The 23,367-nt window shown below is 38.4% G+C and overlaps 1 protein-coding gene across 2 annotated transcripts in view; it reads right to left on the bottom strand.

Annotated features, from left to right (window-relative positions):
• Positions 1–559: 559 nt before the first annotated feature.
• The window catches only part of cpsf6 (cleavage and polyadenylation specific factor 6), a 35,886-nt gene continuing 13,078 nt past the window's right edge, over positions 560–23,367 (bottom strand). Inside the window, exons 7-10 of one of the 2 annotated variants that reach the window (XM_068050398.1) lie at positions 21,894–22,009; positions 21,027–21,180; positions 14,326–14,525; positions 560–1,133 (exon numbers count right to left, since the gene is read on the bottom strand). In XM_068050398.1, coding sequence (XP_067906499.1) covers positions 14,330–14,525; positions 21,027–21,180; positions 21,894–22,009 — 466 coding nt within the window. In that variant the 3' untranslated portion in view covers positions 560–1,133; positions 14,326–14,329. Of the gene's footprint in view, positions 1,134–12,228; positions 13,101–14,325; positions 14,526–21,026; positions 21,181–21,893; positions 22,010–23,367 lie in introns of those variants that run through there. The other variant, XM_068050399.1, reaches the window with a different exon arrangement.

The raw sequence follows: 23,367 nt of genomic DNA, 5'->3' as shown, positions 1-23,367 counted from the left end.
AAAAAGCAGTGTGTAGAGATTTTGGTGGCTTTCAAATTCAAACTTTTAAGACAAAATGAAAATAGATACAGAGCTTTCAGTTTCAATTACCACAAGAAAAAAAAACTTAGAACATGGGCATCTACTTCTACAATCGGATTGTTTTGTACTATGTTCAATTAGTTAAAAAGTCTAAATATTTGGCAATCCCAAATAAATAGTCTGCATTAAAATACAATGCAACTGCTGTACATTTCTGAAGTAAACCATTCCTCTCCCCAATTGAGGTAGCAGAGGCAGATAAAAACAATTAACACAGGACATTAAAAGAAAATCCTCACTAAAATCAGAATTTCATGTCCAACACGCTATGCTTTGACATACAAAACAGGAAAAATGTTTTTCTACATAGGTAGTGTTCGTCACAGATTATATTGCTGCAATTTTTAATGTCCAAGACGTGAAGTGAACGTGTTAAAAATGTCCTTAACCAGTCACATCTGGATTTTTATCATTAAGATGCTTCTGTATTAAAACCACAATGGGAGGTTGACTAACAAAAGCTCGAAACCAACTGGGGCAAATTACACAAGATGTTGAAGTTTATCAAATTAATACACCACAACATACAGCCGTCAAATGAATTCAACATGAAGAAACTGAATCTGAGAACTTGCATAATCTACACAACCGTAGGCTCCATTTAACAGTTTATTACAACACTAATAGTACATCTATTTTGATAAACTGAAACTGAGCTGCTTACAGTCATTATTTGAACATTAACATTTTTGTAACAATTTTGGTAACAAGATGAAAGAACTATAAAAACAGTGAAGCTAACGACTTTTAATTGTTTACACGTCATGTACGTTTAACGCTTAGAATACGAAGAGTTGCCAAAGCTTTTAGTAACTTTTAAGTCACACAGGTTGTGTCCAAATAAAATGGTTAATCAAGCAACATAAAAAAAATGTAGAGCAATCAGTTACCATTACAGTGGATTTGCTTTATTCGTTACTGTTGCTCCATTTAACCACGTAGCCTGAGAATTCCTGTTCAACCATGAAATTCCAACAGATGGATAAAGGGCAGTCTTTTCTGTGAAGAGCCTTTGTTGTTTCTTTTATCTGGAGACGTTTCTCTTCAAACAGCTGTAATGTGTCAAAATTCATGATGTAGATTTTGTTCTTCCCTGACTACATTTGTACATACTTTACACCACTGAACTTATTGAAGTACATATTATAAATCATGCATTTGTGTATTAATATTGGTGTCTTGAACAGTTTTTCCATAGAAGTTCAAATACTACAGATCAAAGAAATCTGAAACAATTTAAACTTTCACTTTCAGCACAATTTCAAACTCTTCCAAAGTTTTAAACACATTCTAAAAAGCCCAGAAGATGCATTTTCAAGACCAATATTATACTACACATCAATAAATTAACTGATTAACACAAGCCATAAGTATTTTTCTTCACATTTAGAAGTAAACTTTTTTTTAAAAAAAAGCTGTTTTAAACTATCACTTGGATTCATTAGAAAGCATTTCAAGCACGAAAACTAAGCCTGATTGTGACCTTTTCACCAAGTGACTCAGTAAATAATGGTAACAATTTGTCAACTAGAACAGCCACATTTTACTGAGTGCAAACTTCTGTCTGATTTGCTCCAATAAAAAAGCAAAATATTGCAGATGCTGGAAACCTGAAACAAACAGAAAATGCTGGAAACACACATGCCAGGCAGCATCTGTGGAGAGAAAAAGTTAACGTTTCAGGTTTGTGGCCCCACCTATTGAGTATTTCCATCAATTTTCTGTTTTTGTTTCTGATTTGCTGCTCTTTTGTGATATTCAAAGTAACTGATTGTTTAAAGTCCTTCCCCCACCACTGCTGTCACTTCAGTCTCCAGCAACTGGCCAATAGTTATACTGGTTTTTCAGCTTCAATCTGTTCCTGGCCAGAAAATCTCTCGCCTGGGATAAAGAACAACTTCTGTATTTTATGGTGTCCTCCAATTTCATCTTTCTATCCTTCAACTGACTGTTCTCACCCCTTGGATCTTCCATTTTATGAAAATACCATCAATGCGCATCCTCTGATACTCTACCCTCAAATAGCTTCTGCACTTCACTTGCTCACCTGTCTCTGAACTTGGACAGCAGCTCGTCAATGCTCCATGCTGACTCCACCCTACCTACATCATAGTTATTCGACAGCAGGACCTCCCAATTTACTCTGGACTCCTTCCTATAATTTCCCATTTACTATCAGACTTTTATGTACCCTAATTTTTATATGTAACTAGACCCATGTAACTTCAGCTCTCCAAGACTTTGCGAGCACACTTTGGCTGCCGCCCACTATTTCCACTTTAACTCCGACTTTTCTCTACGTCTCCAAGACCCCTCTCTTCTATTGGTCATACCAGTTTTGATTCTCCACCCCACTCCTCAACCTTCCTGCTCTCTTGCTGCCGTCCCAGGCTTGACTGTTAGACAAGCCTACAGCTTCCTTCTGTATCTCTCTTGGCATCCTTTGATAGGCTGATAGAGGCACATGGTGCTGAATTATGGGCAGCAGCCTCAATTGCCCCATCCCACTCTCTCATTGACCTTCCTGCCCTGTGCCCGCTGGGGACTAATCTTGCCAACTTTTTTTCAGTGTCCAACTTACTCCTCCCACTGTTGACTCTCACCACCCCTCAATGCATCTCCCTCCAGAATATCCCTTCACTTTCTAACAAGGCCTTTGCCACCCATGAACTTATTCTGGATGATTGCATAGACACTGTGGCCTTAACGGGTGAGGGGTGATGACACCTTGCCAGGCTACATTTTCCACCACCTGCCACCATGATGTTATGGGTGGGGCGTTTCATCAGATCACACCTTGGCTTGATCACCTACTCCTCTGGCATTTTCTCCTCCTTTCAACATCTCATCTTGTTTCATCCCTTTCAAAAATCATCATTCTATATCACCCTCTCAAGTAGGATAAAAACTCTCACCAAGATATCTTCAGTGCTCTCCTCCCTCAGCCTCTGCACCCAACGCCTTCTCATCCTCAGTGCTTTCAACCTCTATCTTAACACGTTTCCTCCTGAGTTCACTGCCCTCTTATTTCCCCCCCTAAATCTCTGCCTCCATGTAAACTTCCCAACCCATATTCACAGCCAGCCCCTTGACCTTGCCATCTCGCATGGTCTTGGTAGTCCCTTCATGTCAATCACCAATCAGGCCATCTCTGATCACTTCCTTGTATCACAACACCCACAATCCCCTTCAACACCCCAACCCTACCTCCTTCTGTATTTGCCCCTTTTTGGGGGGGGGGGGGGGGGGGGGGGGAAAGGAAGGAGAACTACCCAGTTCACTTACAACTGCACTTTCAAAATGCCAACTGTCCAGCCTCTGGCCCTCCATTCACCACATTTCTGTAGCTACTGATTTGCTTAACTACACCTTTGATGCCAGAGTCCCCAATAAAACCATTACTTTCTTACCCTGGTCATTCTCCCAATAGGGCGCTCATCTCCTCTTCCTTAATTCTGAGATGCAGACTTGAAAGGATTTGGCAGACAAATGGTTTAGCACCCACTACCAGATCTGGCTGGGCCACCTAAAACACCATCAGGTTTTGATCTCTTATGCTAAAACCGCTCTGTTTCAGGATCATCCTGGAATGCAAAGATAACCCCCAGCTTCTTTTCACTACTGCAAACGATTGTCTTAAACCCTTCTCCCCTCCACACACACCACCAATATGTGTGAGGAGCTCTTGGACGTTGTCACTAAGATTGAGACCATCCTAGCCCAACTGGCCAAACTTCCTCCAATGCTCTCCCCGACACAAGCTCCGAACTCGCATCTTTATTTCTGTCTTATCTCCCCTCATGCCCTCGCAAAGCCAATCTTGGTGATTGATAAAGGTAAACTTTCACTCCTTGTCCATCTCAACTCGTCTGCAGCCTTTGACACAGTTGACCACACCATCCTCCTCCTACACCTCTCCACTGGCATCCAGCTCGGTGGGACTGCTCTCACCTGGTTCATTCTTACCTAATCGTAGCCAGAGAATCACTTGGAATGGCTTCTCTTCTTGCTTCTGCACCATTACTTCTGGTGTCTCTTCTCCCACCCTCCCCAGCCCAAAGATTTATCCTTGGCTCCCTATTGCTCATCTACATGCTGCCCCTCGGTGACATCAGCTGAAAGCACATTAGTATCCACACGTACACAGATGACACCCAGTTCTACCTCACCACCACCTCTCAACTCCTCCACTGTTGCTAAACTATCTGACTGCTTATCCAATATCCAGTACTGGATGAGCAGTAATTTTTTCCAATATTAGAAACTGAAGCCATTTTCAGTCCCCGCTCCAAAAGCCATTCCCTATCTACTGACTTTATCCCACTTCCTGGCAACAGTTTGAGATCAAGGAATATTTGACCCAGATATGAGTTTCCGACATCAGATTCACGCTACCAATAAGACCACCTATTTCCAGCTACGGAAACGTAATCCAACTTCACCTATCTTAGCTCATCTGCTGCTAAAACTCTCATTCATGCCTTTGATACCTGGCTGGTCTCCCACATTCTACCCTCCATATACTGGAGTTGATCCAAAACTCTGCTGCCTGTGTCCTAACTCTCAGTAAATTCTGTTCATCATTCATCCTTGCATTCGCTAACCTACATTAGCTCCTGGTCAAGCAACGTCTTGATTTTAAAATTCTCATTGTTTTCAAATTATCCCATGGCCTCCCCACTCCCTATGCCTGTAATCTCCTCCAGCCCCACAACCTTCAGAGATATCTGCACTCCTTTAACTCTGGCTTCTTCAGCAGCCTCAATTTTAAATCGCTCCACCATTGGTGGCCACGTCTTCAGCTACCCAGGCCCTAAAGCTCTGGAATACCCTCCCAACACCTCTATGCCCCTCTACCTCATTTTCTCCTTTAAGATACTCCTTAAAATCTACCTCTTTGACCAAGCTTTTGATCGCCTGACTTAATATCTCATCTGGCTTAGTGCCATTTTGTTTTATAATGCTACTGTGATATGCCTTGAGACGTATGTTAAAAGTGCAAATAAGTTGTTGCAAAGCCATAATGTATTACTTGACAACTAAAATACATATTAAAACATTGTTGGCTATAGAGCCTTGAAGGTTTGCACCCAATTAAATTCTTGAAAACCAAACAGATGTGTAGTTAGAGAGGAAATTAGAAGTTATACAACTGTAGGTTTAAAAAAAGGAAATGAACTTAAAACTTAAGGGGAATACTTCAGCTACAGGTCAAAGGTCACAACTGGGCTAATTTATTTGAAAAAAAACTCCCTTTCAAACAGGAAAGGATTTCAATAAAGACATGAATCAATAAATGGCACTTGTTGGAAAATAGTCAATATATCACACCTTACAAAAACAGACATGGATTGGGTTCTTGCATAACAACCAGACATGCAGATATACAATGCTTCAAGCTAATGCTATTATCTATTTAAATGTCATCTAAAATAATTTCAATCTGAATAAAACCATTAAAACAATTTAACAAAGTTTTGCAACAGCAAGTTTCCCCATGCCTTGTCATTCATGGCTTTCTCAAACATATTGTAGCAACTACCGTCAGCACCATTAGTTAAATTAGTCATTGGACTATGAATACCATTATTTAATAGTAATAGTATATAAGGTACGATTGTGTTAACACTTTTGGAACCTAGCTGCTGACTGCATCCACTGCTCAAAGTTTACTGCACACTATATTTCCCCCTCAAAATTATCCAGAGGCTTCATGTCAAATGTATCAGACTAAGTCTCTTAAATGAAATTCCATGGGTGGTCTTAAGCAGCAGCTTTGCTACTACAGTTGAACAGTATTCAAGGCTGTTTTTGTATGCTTTAACGCTTAGTTGAAATAGTCGTCCAATACATAAAATTATACTTTTATATGGCCTTTATCAAGAAAATCAAGCCAATTTTGCAGTAATCTAGAAATGCTGCAATGCCACATCTGTCAGCACACTAACTTTTCAGTTATCACCGGAACCATACTTTTTTTTCCTTAAAAAAAAACTGTTTTAACAATAAAATTGAACCTATATTCCATGTAATCTCCATGAGACAGCATTTCCCCTAGGCCACATCACAACCATTCTCCAGCCCAGCTCCCCAAAAAAGTTGCTCTAATTGCACCAACATGGATTAACTTTGAAAGGCATGCCTTTGCATTACTTCAGAATTTAAGACTATACTGAAAACTAAATTAAAACAGGTTTAGCCATAAATCCAATAATTAATGCTAGAGTTAAAACTAATTATAATTTGCCTGTAAAAATGTTTTTTGGGTCACAATTACTTCCAAATCCTTTGGATAGATTAATGTCTTTAGAGGTCAAGAACAGTGATTTGTTGGGCACTCGTGAGGTGCAAGAATTCATTACCCACTTAGTCCAGCGTCACCAGTCTATGAAGCTATTAAGCAGTGGTGGAATACAATGACCAAACTAAAAATAAATTTAATACTGTAACACACTAACTCACCTCAATAAAATATTAAGTAGATTTAATCATTAAATAGCATGCTAATACTACTGAGGACAACAGCCACATCTAAAAGTCATTATATACCTTCACTGTTGACAAACAGTAAGCAGATTACTATGGTTGATTCTAAATCAAAGGTTCAAATTTCCACTGCTGTTTGCATATTTAAAGGAGAATGAAATACCCTCCCCACCTGCCTTGGCAGTGAGCAACTGAAGTGAAATATACATCTAAAATGGAGAACTGACCATAATTCAATTCTCAGAACAGTTGCTCATCCTGTGTAGTGGCCAAGTTACCCCATTCCAATGTTGACAACAAATCTGTTTAGAAAAAAAATCACTTAGAAAACTGGTCAAAAGTTAGGAATCTTTGATTTCTGATCAAATTGGTTAGCCACTTTCAATAAACACAATATGCTTCTGTCTTTCTACCCAGTCAACTTGTTTCTTCATCTTTAGACAATACCATTCCCCATTTACAAGAGCAAAAGGAAACCTGCTCCTACGCTTGTCCTAGTTCAAATGACTAAGAGTAGCACAAGTGACTTGGTCCTAAAATCATTAAAAGACTGGGAGTGACTGATTGTCAGCTAAAGGGTGCTAGTTTAAAAAAAACCTGCTGTAATAAAATAAATAATTTTTGATACTAAAATTAGAACATTGTGGATGGTTAGCAGATGTAACAGATGACTAATGTTCACAAAATGTGCGTTGCAATGCATGATAATTCTAAGTGGGTCATAATAAAGACATTAAAGTTACTGAGGGATAAGATGATCACGTCTGTATCAACATTTTCTAAGTACAGATCTTTTGTTGGAATCTTCAATTATACAAATTATAGACATCTCTAAACATTAGGCTAAATTAAATAGAACAAAAGGATATTAATGATAACTATGTTTAGTAAGCTTACAATTTAACAAACTTATTTCAAATAGTTCAATGTAACAGATAAAATCTATTCAGTCTATAGGAATGGCTAAAATTATACAGCATGAAACCCTGCCTACATATTCAGATTCAGCATATTTCATCTGCATAGCTCAGTTATTTTATTTATCGAGGCCATGCTGAACAGAAGTTAATGTTCTATAGCACTCTAATTTAGAAATGTGAGGCGAGAATATACACTGAAAATGAGGTTTATCTGGCCCTTGGCTGCCTTATTGGGACGATCCATTTGTACCAGGAAAACTGTTTGCTGTACACCATTATGATTTTAACCTCACTTCCCCACTAGTAATAACTCAAAAAGGTCACACCACCAGATTTGGAATCAGTTTCCCAACTCAGCGGAAAAGTATTCTGCATAGAACAGTAATCACGAATGTTATTAGAAAATGGGAAATATCTGAATGTGTTGACATCAAGTATGAAGAAGTCATCTGGAGAATTGTTGCTCATCCAACTAGATAAACAGTCCTCTCCCCCCTCCCCCAGCTACTAACCCAAAGGCCTTCGTCCTTTCCAGGTTTTAATATCACTACCACCAAGAACTTCACCAATGATTCAAAATGTTGCAAGGGGTACAAGACCAATGTTCTTTTGTTCCACTTTCTTAGCATAACTTGTCGTGGTGCTCAAAGCTTATTTTTCTAAACTGTCTTAATATCTACAAGTCTGCTCTCAATAGTTACAGAATCACTCATTTCTGTGTTTTAGGCGTTCACCTGCTAGTCAGCAGGCAATTGTGTAACTCATCTCCTTTGACATCAATAAGCAATGATGGGCAACAGTTAACTTAGTGGAGAAGTGACCATATTAAAAAAAGTCTACACTTACATGGCTTCTGACCAGCAACTTTGAAAACACAGATGGTAAAGACCTTTGGGTTTATCTATATATCTTTAGCACAATACGTAGCCTCTCCTGTTGACTGCAGTGAAAGTATGGCAGTAAATTTTTAGTTAATTTATTCTGACTTTAAAGAAAAACAGCTGGCGTCTAATAACTTGGCATGTGGCAAATAATATCCAACAGTTTTAAAGCAATTCCAAGCAATGACAGGTGGGTATATACATGTGCGCTAGGCGTAATGTTAAATATTACAAACCTAATCACATACTATAAATTTTATTTCTACCACGACGCACTACAATCAAGACATGATTTTCTAATTTTAATGCATGCTGGAGCAATAATTCCTTGGAGCTGGTTTTGTAGTGCAGTGTTGAAAGCAAATTTTCATTAAATGAATAAACCAACGTGTAAAATCACTTCCAACGACTTTATTAAATACTCATTTAAATATGGCAAATTCCATGTCCTAGGATCTAAAGATGGGAAATGTCTCATGGTGATTATAAGGCGCTATCAATATTAAAAAAAAGTCAAAAAAATCTTGATACCAGAAAATGGAAATAATCAGCTGTCCAGCTTTTACAACGCAAACTCTGCAAAGTACAAACCTTCAAGACACACTGGAATTGCAAAATACTTCAAAAAAGGTATCATAGTACATTTATTCAGGCATTAACATTTATGATTACTTTCTACACTATTAATATTTTGTAGCAATAAAACATTTGAAGCTTTGATGGGTCTTGTAAAGAAACAACTAGAATGTACTAGTTAATTTAGCAAAATACAGCCAATAGGCAAAGCTTTTTCCTCTTTCTAAGCAATTTGTCCAAAGAGACAAAAGGTTGGGAAATACAGAATTCAGTTGATTAAGCCATTTAAAAGAAATAGATTTGAAGCAGAATCCAAATATGGATGACAAAACAATGCACATAATTTCTATTCCACCGAAAAAAGTAATCAACCAACCTAACCATATGCAGCTTTAAGGATCTAAACATTCATAATCCACAGATAATTAGGAAATCAACCAATAAAAAAAAAGAGAAATGTCACAGAACATAAGTGATTCGATATTTAGGGTTTTGAAATAAGAGGGACAATTAATGAATTTAACTTGTAGTGACCACATATTCCAAATATATTACAAAGCAATTTTTCACACCCATGACTGGTCATTTTAAAATTATATTTATACAGGTAACAAAGCCAGCATTTTACAGCATTTACACAATATACAGAAATTTTTACAATAGGAGTATTTTGTACAAGTCTCTAGTTTTGATCACTGTGGATAATTCCTCATGCAAATTGTGGCCTAATTTTTGTATACAAGACAACAATTAACAATTTTTATTAACCACTTTAAAGGTATGACACCCCTAATTGGCTTCCTAAGGATGAAATAGAAATTTTCTGCAACTTTGTGAAAATGACAAACACTACACAGCTACTGGTTTACAAAAAAACCCCACCAGACTAGACAGGTTTTTACTTGATACAGCAAATATAGTGAAAAGGTGCAACACAAGATTGATTTTAAATTGGGACATCTCACAAGTGCATCAATTTTAAAATATTTATTTCTTTAGACAGCTAAAACAATTCCAAGTACCAGAGGTTCTGAAACTACATAGGAAACTGATTTTACTTTGAAATTTGATATTAGTGAAGGGTAAATAATTAGGCATTTGCTAGCTACAAATCACAGCCAGCTTTTTATTGTAGGGCAACAGCAACCGCACTAGTTTTTCCATTGGGAACCGAAGGGAAAATTTAAGAAAGGCAACAAAAGAGAGAGGGAGGAACTGGTAACCTACAGAAAGGTCCAATTTAGAAGCTTATAACATAACTGAGAACACATTTTACATAATGAGTATACATATAGATGGTGGGGAAAAATACACAGACCATCTAAGTCAACCTTTCATACAAGGCAAACAAAATGTTAAAACCAGTCTGTTACAGGTGCCAATGACCAGTGAAATACTGTGCTAAATCACAAGTACTTGTGCACCTAGAAAAAGTTAAGATATTTGAAAGGAATAGTTCGATGCACATATAAACCAAATTCGATGAAATGTAAAAACCCATATCAGATTTATTTAAATTGCTAATCTTCAATGAAACACTAACTTAATATTGCTGGCAAATGGGAAGATCTTGGAGAATATTGTTTAGCTTTAAGTGCATATGTTCAATGAACATTCTAATCATTTTTCTATACAATAAAGATTAAACAACCCCCATACCACACTGCAAGAACCTCAATTTTTATTCTATCAATTAACTCAAAATTGCCCCATCACAAGTTACCAGATTATTGGCAAAATTATTATAGATTTTGTTCTGATTTAATTTGACAATTCATATGGCTTCCATTGTTTTACATTCTACGTTTCTTACATTCTAAAGATAGTTCGAGAATATACTGTGCAATTCAGTTACATGATTGTGCTGCAGGCAGTTTACAGGACATGTAGTGAAAACATGCAGAAAATAGGATGCAGCTAAGCCTACAACTTATGATACCCAAGTTCCAAGTCCTTACAGACTATACACCAAGAATTTTAATAACCACAATTAAAAATGAACAGAAATTTGACCTAATGCCTTGAGTGTATAAATAGCTTGTGCTGTCTGGCATCATGGCTTTAAGCCAGCAATACTTCATTGGTGCATATTTCATCTGTTTAATATTGTTTTCATCACTACAAGCATTCTTAAAGTAGAAACTTAAGGAATTGCATTGTCATGTTTTTAAAAAAAAAACCTTCACAAGTCAACCATGCTTCAAATGTACACAAATATTAAAACTGAAACAATTAATCTTTGGCATACCACAGTAAACCTGAAACTTTCAGGCTTGTTTACAAACTGACAGTAATGCATCCAGCAGGGAGACAGGTCTCCAATTAGGGATGGGACTTAACAGCAAGAGAGAGGATAACTGCCCAAACATTTTAAGGAATAGTGGGCAATAATATTCAATAGCCAAATATGGCAGAATGAAAATGTGCAGAGACTTTTGATTCCATTTTTCTCATTTCCGTATAAACCACTGGCTCTACATATCCTCCTCTACCATAGGGTTTAGAACAGATTTTCCCTCAACTACAAATAGTATAGCTCCATGTTCAAGTAATTGGGAATATAGAATATAAATTTAATATCAAAATGTTGTTTTGTGCAGCACAACTGCACTATTAACCTCATCCAACCAAGGCAAGTAAGCTTAAGTGATAAAATTCACAAGCCAAACTCCTGAAATGCAACAGAATCCTTAAATCAAAAATATTCTTATTAATCTTCAATTTGGGTGTAACAATAGTGACTGAGGACTTAAGTTGATATTCAGCAATGTGTCTATGAATGTTATGGTAATGTTAGTTTCATGAATTTTGCTAGCTGCAATACCTTAAAAAGGTTAAAAAAAAAGTTGGTTTGTTACCAGCATACTTTGAGTGAATCATTAATGCAGCAAAACTTGGGAAATGACCAAATCAGTACCTTTTTTCGGTTTCACAAGATATAAATTGCACTCTGTATACCACAAAGACATTCACAACTTCTTGTAATTATAATACATACATATTTCCCCATATTGTGAGGAAAACATTGGAGTATCTTCACTTTAACCAATCCACAAGATTTAAAGTGAGGAAAAAATAGTATTTTATGTACGAACAGTGCATACAATAAGCAGCTTTCACCGGCATGGACTTTTTTTAAAATTTAATTTAAAGATATGCCTAAACCATCAAAGCAGGCCTTAAAACACAATACTATACCCATCAGCTTAAAAATAAACTGCAGAGTAAAAATTTTCTATAAACAAATCTGTTTTACCAAAGATCCTATTTAAGTTCAAATAGAATTAAAAATTACATTATTTCTAAAAACATCAGTGGCTAGATTTATAAAAATCTCAAGTATTAGTCTACACAATTTCTAACAACTGGACGATAAGAACTCAGTCACCTCTTTAAAATGTGCAAAGTCAAGAGGTAAAAACAAGTTTAATTTTGAAACTTTTAAGCTAAATTTACAATAAGCTCCTCCAAAAAAACAAAAATTAAAGCATCCCACAATTACATCAGCCCATTTACCTGTAGGAAATAAAATGTAAACTGTCAACCAATTTGCTATTTTGCAGCTTTTCAGTATGCGATACTTGAAGACTGCAGAGTGCAAAAACATCAGTTGAACTTTTTTTTTTAAAAATACGATCTTATTACTCATTACTATGCTCTTTATCTTTTCATTGTGGACCAACGTAAAATAATAAATGTCATAAATACAAATTAGTTGTGGCATAATTTACTTACTCAAGATTTTAATAAGCTCTGGCTTGAATAGATAAATCAAAGCAAAAAGACTGTGCAAATTTGCAGGCACAAAAATATGCAAAATTGGACATTAGCAAATAGCACATGCTCCATTTTGAAAATTATTCCAAGGTAATTGTGCAGGACTCAATTGGAAGAGTCTCTTTATACCAACTAGGTGTAAAAGAATGAAAAGTTTTCAAATGGAATGTTTATCTACTAAACAGCAAACCCGAATGGACTATAAAACAACTCGGGGTGGGGGGAGGAAATAAGAGTTTTACCTGAAAGCTTCTTTGAGGTAAAATATATTCCTGTCAGCCAACACTCAGTGCAGGACACCTCAAGTTGCTCTTTTCAGAAATTGCAACAAAACCCCCAAATCCTTCAAATGGGTTTCTTCTTTCTCAGGCACCATCCACTGCCACAAGGATCAACAGGTAATTTATTACAAGGCCTCTGAAAATAGTATTAACTTGTGACTTTTGTTCAGGGTAACATGACCTCTTGCTTTCCTTCTTTCCCTATATGGAAATTTCAACCCTTCTGCTTCACACCTCCATAATGGCCTGACTAACATCATCACTGTGACCAATTATACACAGTCTATAAATCTAACCATTTAAAAATCAGTTTAGACACATCTGAATATTAGATTGCTGTAAAAATCTGTATCTCAGAATCGGAAGATATGTGGTAGAGTTCCATCTCCCAAGTATGAAGACATATGGTTACAGCAAAGAAATCTGAATTTAATGCATATTCAAATCTCAAAACATTAATGACAAAACTACCAGTGCATTGACCCAAGACTTAGTACTTCATTATCCTTTACAGCACAAACAATACTTATGGCAAATTTGTCAGTTTACATCGCAGATTACTTTTACTTGAAGCATTCCTACGATATGCTAACAGCCCAGGAATCTCCCGTTTACACAACTGACAGAGAAGCAACTGAACACATAAAAATTACGTTGACATCCCAATGAAACTTGATTTTCTGGTTGCAAACCTTCCCCACAAGGTGGGTGGGGATAGAGGGAAGTTTGTAAAATGGACTTAGCACTGAACCTATTGCCAACAAAAAAGAAATGGTGGGCCGCAGCATCTTGTGCTGAAAGCAATTTGCTGGAAATGGTACAAAGGTGAAGATGGAGCAAAGAATGCAATACAGAATAAAGATACCATTTGAAGTGGAACTTTATGCAACCAGAGGCAGCTGTGTTGCTTAATCTGTGATACCTATTATAAATTCTGTGAAGTATTTCAAAACATGCAATGTATAGCACCAGCAGGAATTAAGAAGAGGGTATGAATGAGTGCCCAGAGACTTTGTTAAACTACTTACATGAAAAGCAATGCTCTAATCTGTGAACTCAAGTTTAAAATAAAGTAGTTCAATTGTCATTCATCACAAATTAGACACCAACTCATCTCAACGGCAATAGCATAAGCAATACTTACCAAAATTCTTAAGAATGTTATTTGACTAATGTGCTAAACAGCTTCTTTGGAACTTAACACAAGGTCCCAGTCGAATGTTACTGCATAAAATTGAAGAATTCTCAAATCTGTTTGTAAAATAGGCAGAAAATAAAAATAAATCACTTTACACAATTATAAAAACGAACAAAGCAACTCACCTATTTAACGATGACGATACTCTCGTTCTCTGTCTCTCTCTCTGTCTCTATCTCGCTCACGATCACGATGCCTTTCCCGTTCTCTACTTCTTTCACGGTAATAGTCATCATGACGATCACGGCTTCGTGAGCGCTCTTTGTGGCGTCTGCTTTTCTCTCTTGATCTACTGTGGTCTCTCTCCCGTGAACGCTCACGTTTTCTAAGAAGAGTTTAAGCAAATTATCAATCCAACATTTATTTTAAAAAGTTTAGAACTTTATTTATATAGCACGTTTAACATGATAAAATATGTTAAGGCCCTTCACAGGAGCATTATAAAATAGGACACCAAGCCACATAAGGAGATATCAGGTCAGTGGACCAAAAGGCAGGTTTTAAGGAGTGCCTTAAAGGAGGAAAGGCAGAGAGGGTATTCTAGAACTTAGGGCAGAGGCAACTGAAGGTGCAGCTACCAATGTTTTTAAAAAAAAAATTCTTTCATGGGATGTGGACATCGCTGGCAAAGCCAACATTTGCTGCCCATCCCTAATTGCCCTTGATAACAGAGTGGCTTGCTAGGCCAGAGGGCAGTTAAGAGTCAACCATATTGCTGTTCCGAAGAAGGGTCACTGACCCGAAACGTTAACTCTGCTTCTCTTTCCACAGATGCTGCCAGACCTGCTGAGTGGTTCCAGCATTTCTTGTTTTTATTTCATATTGCTGTGGGTCTGGAGTCACATGTAGGCCAGACCAGGTTAGGATTGCAGATTTCCTTCCCTAAAAGGACATTAGTGAACCAGATGGGTTTTTACAACAATTGATGATAGTTTCATGGCACCATTACAGAGACTAGCTTTCAATTGCAGATTTTAATTACTTACTTTAATTAGTTAATTACTTGAATTTAAATTCCACCAGCTGTCAGTGAGATTTGAATCCATGTCCCCAGATCATTAGCCTGGGCTTCTGAATTACTAGTTCAATGACATTACCACTATGCCATCATCTCCCGGATGGACAATGCTCAAGAGGCCAGAATTAGAGGAGCACAGATAGCTGAGAGGGTGGTGGGGCCGGAAGAGATTATGGAGATAGGTAGAGGCAAGGCCATGGAGGAATATGAAAAGGATGAGAATTTGAAAGTCAAGACGTTGCTTAACCCGGAGCCAATGTAGGTCAATGAGCACAGGGGTGAAAGGTTAACAGGACTTGGTGCAAGTTAAGACATGGACAGAAGAGTTTTGGGTGACCAAGTTTACAGAGGGCAGAATGTGGAACACTGGTCAGCAGTGTGTTGGAATAGTCAAGTCTAGAGGTTACTAAGGTAAGAATGAGGATTTCAGCAACATATGAGCTGGAGCTGGAAGTGGTCTTAGGTGTTGGCACAAATGAGGTCAGAAGCTCATCGCAGAGTCAACTGTGACCCCAGGGTCGCAAACAGATAGGCTTCATCTCAGACTGTTGCCTGGATGGAGTCAGTAACTGGGGAACAGAGTTTGGAGTGGGGAACAAAAACAATGGATTCAGTCCCAATATTTAATTGGAGGAAATTTCCCCTCATCCAGTACTGAATGGCAGATAAGCAGTCTGATAGTTTAGCAACAGTGGAGGAGTTGAGAGAGGTAATGGTGAGATAGAGCTGGGTGCCGTCAGCGTTCATGTATGTGAAAACTAGCGCTCTTTCAGATGATGTCACCAAGGGGCAGCATGTAGATGAGAAATAGGAGGGGAGCAAGGATAAATCCTTGGGCTGGCAGGGTGGGGGAAGAGACACCAGGAATAACTATGCAGAAGCAGGAAGAGAAGTCATTGCAAGTGATTCTCTGGCTACGATTAGATAGATAAGAACGGACTAGGTGACAGCAGTTCCACCCAGCTGGACGACAGTGGAGAGGCACTGAAGGAGGATGGTGTGCCACGTCAAAGGCTGCAGACAAGTTGAGAAGGACGAGGAGGGAAAGTTCACCTTTGTCAATCACATAGGATATCATTTGTGACTTTGATAAGAGCTGTTTTTGTACTGTGGCAGTGACACAAACCTGATTGGAGCATTTCAAAGAGAGTTCCAGGAAATAAGTCATCTGGGGGTACTTTGCTTTAAATTTTTTTTAAATATAAAAGGAGTCAGGTGATCTGCATTCCCCGTATATATTGTGAACTCATCTGCTGGTTTTATTCCCAAAATAAAAACATACAGTAGCAGAGAAACCTTATGAAAAAGCTTCAATCCAGATGTGAAAAGGAAAAACAGATTAGGAACAGGAGTTTTTACATATGCCGAACTTAAAATATAAAATGAAAATAATTTCTGAAAATACAAAATTGGTTTTATTTCTTGTACTATACCAAAGCAATGCCAAAATTCAGTCAAGTTTTCCAGGATATCCGAGATACTTTCTAGTACCCATTTTGCTAACTTTTATTTAGCAAGGAGCTTTGTAAATTTTCATTCTCAAGCGAGAATAACTGCATAGTCCAGCAAAACTGTAACTCAGTTACCGAATATACGCAGTGTAAATGCAGTTACCTCTAGTTATAAAGAGAACTTAAAACAATCCTAAGCATGATTGATAGGTGAATCTCAATGACTGCTCCATTCATGTGCTATAAAATCACTAAGGCAAGCAACTAAACAACTCTTTCTGAAGTAACAAAAGTCGCAATGGTGAGTGTTGGAAGTAAAAACCAAAGAATGTCTCTTATGGTCAATCCCTTGAGGACTAAAATAACGATCATGAGATTCTTTAAAAAAAAAAGACTGGTGAAAATCTGCTTTTCGAGCCTGGATCTTTCAAGAGTCATGTCACCCAAGTCAGAAACTCTGGAACAGATAAGTGTCTTTAAACCACTTTAAATACAAGATTGGAAAAGAAAGCAACTATGCGTACCGAAATATTACGAACAGTTGAGCAGGACTCACTTTATGGCTCTTTGCCCAATGCAACAGATACACCATTAAGATATTGTCCTGTGAACCAACCATTAGTCTGGGAAAGTTGTTTTTGGCTATCACAAGGATGATGTACCTCCTCAGCTGTGAAGGAGCTGAATCACCCATGAAGGATCCTTGCATACAGGAACCTCCATTTCCTAAGAAACTATTGCCTGTCTGGAAAACAGAAGTAGCGTCACTTGGGACGCAAACAAAACTACAGTGTCTTTCACCCTGTAAGTGAACAAGAGATTTTCTGGATAATTGTACTTTAATCATCTGAAGCATGTCCACTTGTGAAAAATCTTTTAGCTTGCATCAGTGTGTCTTATTCACAATGTACTCAGCTGAAAAATCTGCAATGTTCAATCTGCATCAACCTACATCTCCAGTTTTACTCCCAAGAGTTTTCCCTCATCTGAGGGGACCTTTCGTAAGGCCTCAAGTCACATCTCTTCTTTTAAGAGGATTTTTCTTCACCCTCTCCCCCCACCACCCTCCTCCAACCATTTCCTAGAACTGCATGAAGTAAATATCTGCACCTTTTGAGGAGTTCTTGCTAAATGAAGTGCCACATCCTTACTAAAAATATAACTTGTGCTTCAAGTTTCCAATTACTCTAAATTTCTTGTGGAAAGATATGAACTAACTCGGCATAGACTTGTCTTCCTGGTCTGAATTTGGGAATGCCATTGTACAATGGTCAACCAGAGGGGTGAGGGACTGGCATGTTGGGTGGCAAAATGGAAAAGAATGCCAAAGGGCACTGATCACTGCACACAATTGCTGGAACTTTGTGCAACAGTGCCATCATTTTCACACAGTTTAAATACATTGCATTAAAAAGTAACAAAGCCTCCAATTTAAACTAATCCAGATCTACAGAAGCAGACTTTAAAATTATATAAATTGTAATATCCTTCAATTTATCAAATGGTCTGAAAGTGATCATACAACATTCCATTTTAAACTTTTCCTTCCTCTCCCACACTTTCCCAATGCTTTCCTTCGCCTCATCATGTTCTGGCTGGTTTCCTCCCACATGCCAAAGACTTGCAGGTTGATAGGTAAATTGGCCATTATAAATTGCCCCTAGTATAGGTAGGCGGTAGGGAAATATAGGGACAGGTGGGGATGTGGTAGGAATATGGAATTAGTGTAGGATTAGTATAAATGGGTGGTTGATGGTCGGCACAGACTTGGTGGGCCGAAGGGCCTGTTTCAGTGCTGTATCTCTAAACTAAACATTAGGATCTGGAATTCCAAATTTGGCCACTTTAAGGTCTAAAAACAACTCAGTAAACTAAACATGCTCTCGTACAATTTAAGATATTTTAAAATTCAGATAGCATGTTTTTTTTGCGCATGCATAATATTTACAGCACAAAATTTTTTAAAATTCATTCATGGGATGTGGGCATCGCTGGCCAGGCCAGCATTTATTGCCCATCCCCAATTGCCCTCGAGAAGGTGGTGGTGAGCTGCTTTCTTGAACCGCTGCAGTCCATGTGAGGTAGGTACACCCACAGTGCTGTTAGGAAGGGAGTTCCAGGATTTTGACCCAGCGACAGTGAAGGAACTACGATATAGTTCCAAGTCAGGATGGTGTGTGACTTGGAGGGGAACTTGCAGGTGGTGGTGTTCCCATGCATTTGCTGCCCTTGTTCTTCTAGTTGGTAGAGGTCGCGGGTTTGGAAGGTGCTGTCTAGAGATAGGCCATTCTGCCCAACAGATCCATGCCGGTGTTTATGTTCAACACCTACCATCCTTTTCCATCTAATCCTTTCTCCCTCATATGTGCATTAAACTTCTTTTTAAATGCATCTATGCTATTCACTTCAACTACTCCTTATGGTAGCTAGTCCCAAAATCTAAGCATTCTCTGGGAAAGAAGTTTCTCCTGAATTCCCTTTTAGGATTTATTAGTGGCTATCTTATACTCATGATCCCTAGTTCGGGTACCCCCTGCAAGTGGAAACATCTTCTCTATTTCTACCTTATCAAACCCTTGCATAATCTTGAAGGCCTCTATCAGATCATCCATCAGTTTTATTTCTAGAGAAAAGAGCACCAGTCTTTCCCAACAGGAATAACTTGTTGGTTCTGGCATCAATTCCAGTAAATCTTTTTTGCAACTTCTCCAATGCGTACATATCCTTTTTATAATGGAGACGAGAACTGTTCACACTACTCCAAGTGTGATCTATTCAAGGTTCTAAGTTTTGCATAACATTTCTGCTATTAATTCCATCCCTCTAGATAATGAAACCCATTGCTTAGTTTGCTTGCTTATTGTTCTGTCACTACTTTTGGTGATTTGTGAATCTGTACTCCCAGATCCTTCTGTTCTTTTCCTATTTTATGAGTATGTGGCCTCATTACAAAATGTACCACTATAGTGAATTTCATTTCACAATTAAACGCCACATTGTGAAAGTTTATTAACTTCTTCCTGTATTTTGCAGTCCTCTTCTGCATTATCTACATCCCCCAATTTGGCATCATTTGCAAATTTTGAAATTGTATTCCCTAGATTAGAGTCCAAATCATTCATGCAAATGGCAGTGAACAGTGGCCCCAACATCAATCCACGTGAAACATCACTTCCCACCCAAGCCATACTTTTAACTCCTACTCTTTTGTTTTGTAGGCAGCATGCTATCCATTCTGCCACATGGCCCGACTCCACATGCTCTGGACTTGGTCGTGAGTCCACTAAATGGTACCTTATCGAAAGCCATTTGAAAATCCATAATGATTTCCTTAATGGTAAGAGTATCCCTAGCTTGTGGCAAGTGACAGAAATTTTTTTTGAGAGATTTAGCTAGGAAAAAAGTTTTAGTGCCACCGCAGAAATAGGACCAGTGCAACACATTTGTTAGACTATTCCAACTGAAATCCTGTGAAACAACTCAGTGACATACTTATTTTGTTGCGGCATGGACACACTTAGAAGTGAAGCCTCAGTTGTGAGGCTATCCAAACAACATATTCCAATTTTGCTCCAGTCTTAGCCAGGATTCTAACAGGGAAATTTAACCATACATTTCCTTTAGTGCTCTCCTCAGTTTAATCTTCAAGAACTGAGGTAACAGATAGCCCCTCAGTGGACAAATGTTAATTTTCACGAGAGAATCTCTTGTTCTACTCACAGGGGATAGGGATGGGGACAGGGCATTAGCGATACTAATTCTCAGGAATGCCAGAGAAAGTGATTTCATGTAAATACAGTGGGTGAGAAAAACAAGGGCAGAACAAAAATAATTTCTCCTGGTTTCAAAAAGTTTAATGTCCCCTACAGCAAATAGAACAGAGCAACCTTCAATGGAACTACTAATTTATTTTAACAAGGCTGGCCATACGCTGCAACAAGCTTTCAGCAGCTAAAGACACGGGTTGGCATTTATCGTTGGGTGGTGGGGGCATCCACCAGCTGAAAAGTCAGTGGTGAGCCCACATCTGTCGGTCCTGGGGAGCCAGACCAGATCTAACACTCCCCTGGCCCTTAATTGGTCTTGGGCGGGACTTGCACCTCCTTGAGGCAGGAAGTCCCACCTATTACAGCTGCCAGCCAGTGAGCCAGCAGCTCTCAGTTCCATCGGAAGCTGAAGGATGGCCCCGGAAAAAAGGCAGGTTTTTAGGGACTCGCCGAGGGGAGTGTTGTGTATTGGGGGCGGCCCTCCATGGGGAACAGGGTGCCCCCACCCCAGCACGCAAGAACAAGCTTTTTGAGGCCTCAGCTGCCCGCCATTATTGAATTTCGATGAAGGATGGAAATTATCACCTTACCGTGACCCAGAACCATATGACTTTGATTCAATTCCATGAAGACAATCCTGTAGAGAACTTATGAGAACTTTGCAACGGTCATCAGCAGATACTTTAGACTGCTTAATCAGTGAAATAGCAGTAACCAGGGTTTCAATAGCACTTCCATAATCACCTGCAATCCAAATGGAAAAAATATGACTATTACAATTATTCAGTTACCTGCATAATAGAGTCAATTAATCCTTGCATTCACAGCTGAAATGCCTCCTTTGCTACAGCTACCACATCTAATTCAACCACAGTCCTGCAACCTGTACCTTGAATCTTACTTTGACATTCTCTTTAGCTTCAAAATTAGATCAATTTCTGGGTCTGCTAATGGTCCAATGAGAAAATGCATGACCTAGTGTTGAACTAAGCCATACAGACCAAAAGTGTACTAATTTGATCTCCAGACTGTTCCATTAGCTGATCTCAGCCAGCCCAGCAGTTAGGAAGCTACAACTGCTATCTGTAACTTTTGGTTGGAGATTGGTGGGGGTGGTTGCAACCTTTAGAAAGCATTCAGCAGTGGAAACCAAAGACTTCCGCTAGAACAGACACATGTTCACAATGTATTAATCATTCCAAAGCCAAAGAGGGTAATTTTCCATTTGTAATGCGCTGCATCTTTTGAAGATCTATTGCAATGTACCTCAATTAAGCAGGTTGCCAATACTCACTGTTTAGGTTCACAAGAGCATAAAAACCAGGTGAGGTGCTAGGTGGTTACCAGAATCAATACAATCACACTCCTTCAAAAATTCCTGTTTTGAGTAGAGATACATGTTTATGGGTGATGGTGGAAGTGGAAAAAAAAAAGAGGGAGAAGTTGCTTCAGTTTACCAGCACTAGCATCCGACACAGCCCTCGATATGGCACTGCTAGAAATGGCTCTGTTTCGATTCATGATTTCCTCAAATTCTGCTTCACTCAGTGGTGTCCTTGAAGAATCCATGTCTCTGTTACAAAAAGAAATAATGCAAACAATAGCAAATGTAGTATAAAATTTCCCAATAACCACAGCAACAAAATTCTGGTCTTCTCAACATTCGAAACTGGTTCATGGGATGTACATGACAATTTTTTCTTTTTAAGAAATGCATTTCAGGTGAATTTCTTTGTGAATGCTGATGATGGCATTTCCTTCCCCTTTTGAGATTGATTAATGGTGACATTGCAGAAGTCAGATGAAGGAAAAATTTCTATTCATACTGTGCCTGAACCCAACTTCTGAAGATTGGGAGCAATTTCGAATCCAACAAAGGAGGACCAAGAAACTGATAAAGAAAAGGAAAAGAGACTATGAATGTAAGCTAGCTAGAAACAAAAGGCAGGCTGTAAAAGCTTCTTTAGGTATGTGAAAAGGAAAAGATTAGCAAGGACAAATGTGGGTGAAATGGGGAAATGGCAAAGATACAAAGCAATTATTTTGTGTCTATCTTCATGGAGGAAGACAAAAATCTCCCAGAAATACTAGGGAACCAAGGGATGTGTAAAAATGAGGAACTGAAAGAAATTAGTATCAAAATAGAGGTAGTACTCAAAAATTTAACTTGATTGAAAGTTGATAAATCCCCTGGACCAGATGAGCTACATCCCAGAGTATTGAAGGAGGCAGCTCAAGCAATAGTGGATGCTTTGGTGGTTATCTTTCAATTCTGGAAGGGTTCCTGCAGACTGGAAAGTAGCAAATGTATCCCCACTATTTAAGAAGAGACGAGAGAGAGAGGACAGAGAACACAGACCCGTTAGCTTAACGTCAATGGTAGGGAAAATGTTAGAATTAATAAAAGGATGAGATAACTGGACACTTGGAAAATAATATGATTGGGCTGAGTCAACATGGATTTGACAAACCTGTTGGAGTTTTTTGAGGATGTAACTTGTAGGATAGATAAGGGGGAAACCAGTGGATGTGGTGTATTTGCATTTTCAGAAGGCTTTTGATAAGGTCCCACACAGGAGGTTAGTAAACAAAATTAGAGCACCTGGGACTGCAATGGATTGAGAATTGGTTAACAGACAGAAAGCAGAGAGGAGGAATAAACAGGTCATTCTCAGGATGGCAGGCTGTTACTAGTGGGGTACTGCAAGGGTCACAGTTGTTCACAATCTACATAAATGATTTGGATGTGGGGACCAAAATGCAATATTTCCAACTTTTCTGATGACACAGAACTAAGAGAGAATGTAAATTGTGAGGATGCAAGGAGGCTTCAAGGGGATTTGGACAAGTCAATTGAATGGGCAAGAAGATGGCAAATGGAATATAATATGAATAAGGGTGAAGAGACCCACTTTGGTAGAAACTAAAGAA

This window comes from Heterodontus francisci, chromosome 18 (assembly GCF_036365525.1).
Source record: "Heterodontus francisci isolate sHetFra1 chromosome 18, sHetFra1.hap1, whole genome shotgun sequence".
Lineage (NCBI taxonomy): Eukaryota > Metazoa > Chordata > Chondrichthyes > Heterodontiformes > Heterodontidae > Heterodontus > Heterodontus francisci.
The sequence above is the reverse complement of the archived record's forward strand: the minus strand, read 5'-3'. Positions and strand labels throughout refer to the sequence as shown.